Here is a 6000-nt window from a genome sequence, read left to right as displayed (position 1 = left end):
GCAAGATTATGGTGTACATAAATTCCTCAAATGCTGAAGACAAGTTTAGAGAGAATATAAATGTATAAGTAAATAGAGAAGAATGTATAATTTATGTTGATATACTGTGTATTTGCAGATCAAATATAAAATTATACAATGTATGTTTACTGAGATAATATACAGATGTTGTGCACATGAAGCTGAAAGCCCTATGCAGATTTTTGCAGATCAGATTTGCATATAACATTATACAATGTATGTTTCCTGAGATAATATACAGATGTTATGTATATGAAGCTGAAATCCCTATGTAGATTTTTGTATTATTGTATAATGGAATACCTTCGGGTAAGTGTTACGACATCATACATTGTGAATCCCTAATTGAGAGTACGAGAGGTTTTATATGCTAGTAGGTACCGGTACTAGAGAGCTACAGTAAAAGTGGATATATTTGTGCGCGACTGATCTTTCATGCTCAGCTGGGTAAGAAGAGTTTTGCATGTTTTTAATCCCGTGGAATCAAGACATCAACTACTGGAACATATGGCGAGCAAAAATATTTGTGTGCTTTTATTTTGGCGCTAGTGTCTGGTTGTGCGAAATGCGAGAAAATTTCAACACCGCGAAAATTTCCACTTTTACAGTAACTCCCAATATGTGCCATGTTGGCCTACAATTGTTCTGTAAGTGTAGAGAGCAAGAACTGCCGTTACTATGAGGGGCATGCCTAATTGTCTCTTTGTGGTCACAGACATTTATTTTATATAGTCTGCCCTCTTTAGGTTGTGATTATGTAACCCCTTTGTTTGAGAATTATCGACTTCACTATGAAACAGCTTCATACTTTAATATCGATACAAAAAGAAAGACATGACAACTACTGTACCGGTACCTTTGTGTAGTATTTGTGACCACTGCATTCTATTTGCGTAGACTGCACAATTAAAATGTAATGATAGTTTTTAGAGCATGATAGATTCTGTATAATGAAGTCAAGAGTGCCATGATAGTTGTCACAACATGAACGAAGGATAGAATTTTATCACTGCTGTTATGTTTTCACCTCTCAGCTGATTTAATATATACGTGGAAGAGTTTGGCTTTGTAGGAATGTAGAAATCTGCACAGAATGACGACAAAGTCCTTGATTTGTGCTTTTGTGTGTGCATTCTTTTTTTTTAAATCCTCTAAATGTACAGTGATTCTTGCCAAATGATTGTAGTGCTAAACTTAGTCATACATAGTTTGTTATGACATGTGCTGTAGTTTATAGTTGTGTTTTAAGCTATTGTAACTGAATGATGGTCCACCAGAAAAATGATTTACAGTCAACCTTGCATAAGTTGACCTCACATGAATTGAACAATTGCCCAAGTCGACAACTTTTCAAGTCCTCTTCTGTAAATATTGATTTTAATCCCTCATAAGTCAAATCTGTTTCTTCAGTCCAAATAGATTCGACATAGGCGAGGTTGACTGTAAGTTTGCTTGTCCATGTGAGTCCATGTCATTATTTTTTCAAGCATGGTGAATTAATTCAGAAATGTATGAAACTATCCAGAATCTAATGCAAAAATATGCTTCCTTATCTGTTATAGAAAGCGTTTAAGGTTAAAGGGACTGTACAGTACTGGTTGAGGTGGGGATTCATGTTTTGAACATTCCTAAGTGAGATAATGAGAAACCTCTAATAAAATATGAAAGAGCATGTAATTTTAAGAAGGATTCAACATTTATTTGATGAAAATTGGTTTTCAAGTGGCTGACATATCAAAAATAGTGATAATAATAAAAGGTGGCAGGCCATGCCTTTTATTAGGATCTCTTTGTTTCACCTTGTTTTTGGATATCTCAGCCATTTCAAAACCGCTTTTCATCAAATAAACTTTTGATACCCCTTAGAATTGCATGCTCTTTGACATCTCATAGAGTGGTTTCTGAATATCTCGCAACACATTAAAAGCTAAATCTTCACCTCAACCAGAACTGTACACACCCTTTAAGGTTAATGCTCAGCTGTAATTTTTACATTCATTTTTGGTCACTGTAAAATTATCACTATCCACTTGTGCTTGAATATGATATGAGAAAGTGAATCAATTCCATTTGCAAGACAATCAGTTCTATTCATGCTTGGTATAATTTGTTGAACCTGTCATGCAGGTTTTTGTTACCAACCACCCCCTCCCAGGTGCACGTCAAGACTTCGACACCCACAAATCATCCAGCCCACAAGTCATACAGCCCTTGAATTTGACACTAAGCAAATAAGGCCCATGAGTTTGACACTAAGCAAACAAAGCCCACGAGACCGACACATTAATGTTGAACTCTTGGGTTGTTTGCACCTAGTGTGAAACTTGTGTTCCTTTTTGCTTGGTGTGGGTCTTGTATTGTGGGTCTTGTATTGTGGTTGTGGGTCTTGTATTGTTTGCCTAGTGCAGGGCCGGCAGAGCGTTTTCAAAAGTGTGGGGGCCCACTTCCGGGTTTCATGAGCTAACAAGCAAAAAAAAAAAAAAAAAAGGTCCTCAGCTCATCTCTCCTCTCCCATTTCCTTATGTATTCCTTTGTAATGTGCACAAAAAGTGTGGGGGCCTAGCCCCCACGGCCCCCACGGCTCCGCCGGCCATGTAGTGTCAAAATCATGGCCCTTGTTTGCCTCATGTCAGACTCACAGGCCTTATTTGCCTAGTGTCAAATTTATTGGCTGTATGGCTCATTCACCTTTTTTCAATGTTGAACTCATGGGCCATATGACTCATGGGTGTCGGTCTTGTGGGATGACCCACCCACCCCCTTGTTCCCAGATCAAGTTAATTCAGGGACTTTAGTTATTATTGTTTTTTTAGTGCTATTACACACATCCCAGGTATTTAATTGAACATTTTTACATAGATTTAAATTTAGTGTGACATATGCACTACTGGGATTTGTATTTTATGTGGTTGACCTGCAAGCCCTTATTCTGCCTCTATTAAATCGTTTGGCAGAAATTGTACATTGTAGCAGCTGAATTTCATTTGTTTGTAATGAATGACTGGATTAGTTGCAAGACGATAATAGAACTACAATGTATATGTCACAAACCAGGGACCTTACCCCCAGTCTGAATTTTGTTTCTTTTTTAATAAAGATTTTGAAAAACTTGTCCAGACTTGTCTCAACTGTTTCCAGTTTTTTCTCTTTATCTCAACAGTGCACCCACAGTAAATACATTTCAACAGAAAGAGAAAGATATTCCCTAAAGAGCAATAAAAAAAAAAATGACAAAATTGGAGAAGAATTAAGGAAGAAATGACATTTTGAAAGTTCACATTTTTGGGGGAAACATTTCTTGACTAGACCTCATGAATATTCAAATGGGAAAGTTGACAATGTCATGCTCTCACAAGATTTTGATATTCATTTCATATAGAACAATGTTCTACAGAAATTACGAAAATCTCACATTTCAGCTGAAACGTTATGAATATTAAACTTGCCTTAACCACCCAAAATTGAAAAGAACAAATGTCAACATATATCTTGGTATGAAAGCAGGTTTTTACTTGTATTAGGTAAAAATAACAATTTGTCCAAACTTCATCCCTCTATATAGAGGTCTATACCGTACTAGTAGGCTAGTAGCATACACATGAAAAATTGCGATGTAATGTTAGGGTATACTATGACATCATCTACTCTCACATTTGAATATTCGTAAGGATTGGTCAAAAAATGTGAAATAAATTTCAAAACATCATATGTGACTGTGCACCTCAAAACGAACATAAAGTCGCACACACTGATTTTGCGTGAGGACTGAAAATATTGAAGTGAAATGGGTCAACCTAGCCGAACTTGACTTTTTCATATTTTCTGAAAGAGCGGGTCTTCTTTTACATTATGCTAAAATTTGGTATCATAAAACGGGCAGGAAAGTGTGTTTTTTTAGCAGTTCATCCCGAACATTTTTGGTAGAATAGTGTGATTAGGTGTGTCTGCCGGTTCTGAAAAACCTTGTAGGGAATATTTTTTCTCTTTCTTTTGCATCAGAGAGGTGACATGAGAACCAAAATTATTGGCAATTTCCATATGAAATGCTACTAACGTTAGATATTCAACATTACCTGTACATTCTAATTAAATTGTGTAGATTTCTAAACATTGTTTACTTTTCTTTTCTTTTTTTCACAAATTTTACCTTAAGTTATGTGAATGTCGAAAGGGGTCAAAATCATCTACGGTAGATCCTCTAATGTTACTATCTACATACTAAGTATTTGATCATTGAGAGCAGCATTGATTTCTTTCTTGAATGAATGGTGGCTCTAAAAAGAGCCGTTTGTTTGTCGACCAATTGACAATTTAAGCACGCTCGCCACGGATGCGGCGGGCCAGCTGGATGTCCTTGGGCATGATGGTCACACGCTTGGCGTGGATGGCGCACAGGTTGGTGTCTTCGAAGAGACCGACCAAGTAGGCCTCGCTGGCCTCCTGAAGAGCCATGACGGCGGAGCTCTGGAAGCGGAGCTCGGTCTTGAAGTCCTGAGCGATCTCACGGACCAGACGCTGGAAGGGGAGCTTGCGGATGAGCAGCTCGGTGCTCTTCTGGTAGCGACGGATCTCACGGAGAGCGACGGTTCCTGGCCTGTAACGATGGGGCTTCTTGACACCGCCGGTGGCTGGGGCGGACTTGCGAGCTGCCTTGGTGGCGAGCTGCTTGCGGGGAGCCTTTCCTCCGGTAGATTTGCGTGCGGTCTGCTTGGTACGTGCCATGTTGATAGAACTGACTTGCTGCGTTAGACAGAAGGTCACAATTACTGATTCAAAATTTCCGCGCTCTATTTATACCCAAGTGTACCCATCTACTGATTGGTCAAATTCTCCCCGGCAGCTGATTGGCCTATTGCAGAACGGTACCGCGTTCTACTATTGGTCGTTCAGGTGAAGCTAACGGAAAGCGCGACCGTCGTACAGACCCACTGTCAGAAAAAAACAGTATATACAAGCTGTTTGTTCATGTATATGATATTTAAACCCAAAATTTCAATTAATACAAGTATTCATGAGATAACCATACCCATAATTACTAGATATTCAACATTTTTGAGGTATAAATAATGACGCAAGTTCGGCTCCAACATGCAATCTCGTGCTTTCGTACGTTTGCCTTGCTCATGAATTATGCATTAATCCCCTCGGTTCCCAGCACTGAGACTATATTTATACTTATAAATTCTCATATTTTCAAGAGATTTTACTAGAAATAATACTCCGTTGCAATAGAACATTGTAATTTGCACATACAGTATAGCTGTTTAGAAGCATTCGATCAAGTAAAGATGCAAAATATTCTCTGCAATATTTATCCAACTGTAAACGTGCATTTTTCACTCTCGAGTGTTATGCAAATTACCCAATGGCACTGTATCGCCGATAGGCGGCTCTCTTCAATATGTATATGGACTACAGCTACGTCCGCAATTTAGCTATATATACGCCAAAATTTCCAACGAATATCACAGGTTGAACTAGTCGTGAAACCAACTAAAACTGAAATCATGTCTGGACGTGGTAAAGGAGGCAAGGGACTCGGAAAGGGAGGCGCCAAGCGTCATCGCAAGGTCTTGCGTGATAACATCCAGGGAATCACCAAGCCCGCTATCCGCCGTCTGGCTCGCCGCGGTGGTGTCAAGCGCATCAGCGGTCTCATCTACGAAGAGACCCGTGGTGTCCTCAAGGTCTTCCTCGAGAACGTCATCCGTGATGCCGTCACCTACTGCGAGCATGCCAAGCGCAAGACCGTCACCGCCATGGACGTCGTCTACGCTCTGAAGCGTCAAGGACGTACCCTGTACGGATTCGGCGGTTAAGAAGCTTCTTCCTGCTTCTGGCGAATACAACGGCTCTTTTTAGAGCCACCAAATATTCAAGAAAGAATCCAAAGAAAACTCGATCTAGAACTTCTATTCGTCAACGACACGTCTGAAGTGTGGTGTTTCTACTTTCTTTTAGAACTCACGAAGTTGAGAG

At 39.4% G+C, this 6000-nt stretch overlaps 2 protein-coding genes across 2 annotated transcripts; one reads left to right on the top strand and one right to left on the bottom strand.

Annotated features, from left to right (window-relative positions):
• Nucleotides 1-4293: 4293 nt before the first annotated feature.
• Nucleotides 4294-4770, bottom strand: LOC139735650 (histone H3, embryonic). The gene has a single exon (XM_071646402.1). It carries the CDS (start codon nt 4741-4743, stop codon nt 4333-4335), a length of 411 nt encoding a protein of 136 aa, XP_071502503.1. The 5' UTR covers nt 4744-4770; the 3' UTR covers nt 4294-4332.
• Nucleotides 4771-5504: 734 nt separating this feature from the next.
• On the top strand, nt 5505-5918 carry LOC139735649 (histone H4). The gene has a single exon (XM_071646401.1). It carries the CDS (start codon nt 5529-5531, stop codon nt 5838-5840), a length of 312 nt encoding a protein of 103 aa, XP_071502502.1. The 5' UTR covers nt 5505-5528; the 3' UTR covers nt 5841-5918.
• The last annotated feature ends 82 nt before the right edge of the window (nt 5919-6000 follow it).

The sequence above is a fragment of the Diadema antillarum genome, unplaced genomic scaffold, assembly GCF_040938485.1.
Source record: "Diadema antillarum isolate AM-2024a unplaced genomic scaffold, OU_Dant_1.0 seq00000589_RagTag, whole genome shotgun sequence".
In the NCBI taxonomy this organism is placed as follows: Eukaryota; Metazoa; Echinodermata; class Echinoidea; order Diadematoida; family Diadematidae; genus Diadema; species Diadema antillarum.
This window is presented reverse-complemented; position numbering and strand designations above follow the sequence as displayed.

What these genes read in the sequence shown, in the direction of transcription:
- LOC139735650 (XM_071646402.1), bottom strand. Translation starts at nt 4,743, where the DNA reads ATGGCACGTACCAAGCAGACCGCACGCAAATCTACCGGAGGAAAGGCT.
- LOC139735649 (XM_071646401.1), top strand. Translation starts at nt 5,529, where the DNA reads ATGTCTGGACGTGGTAAAGGAGGCAAGGGACTCGGAAAGGGAGGCGCC.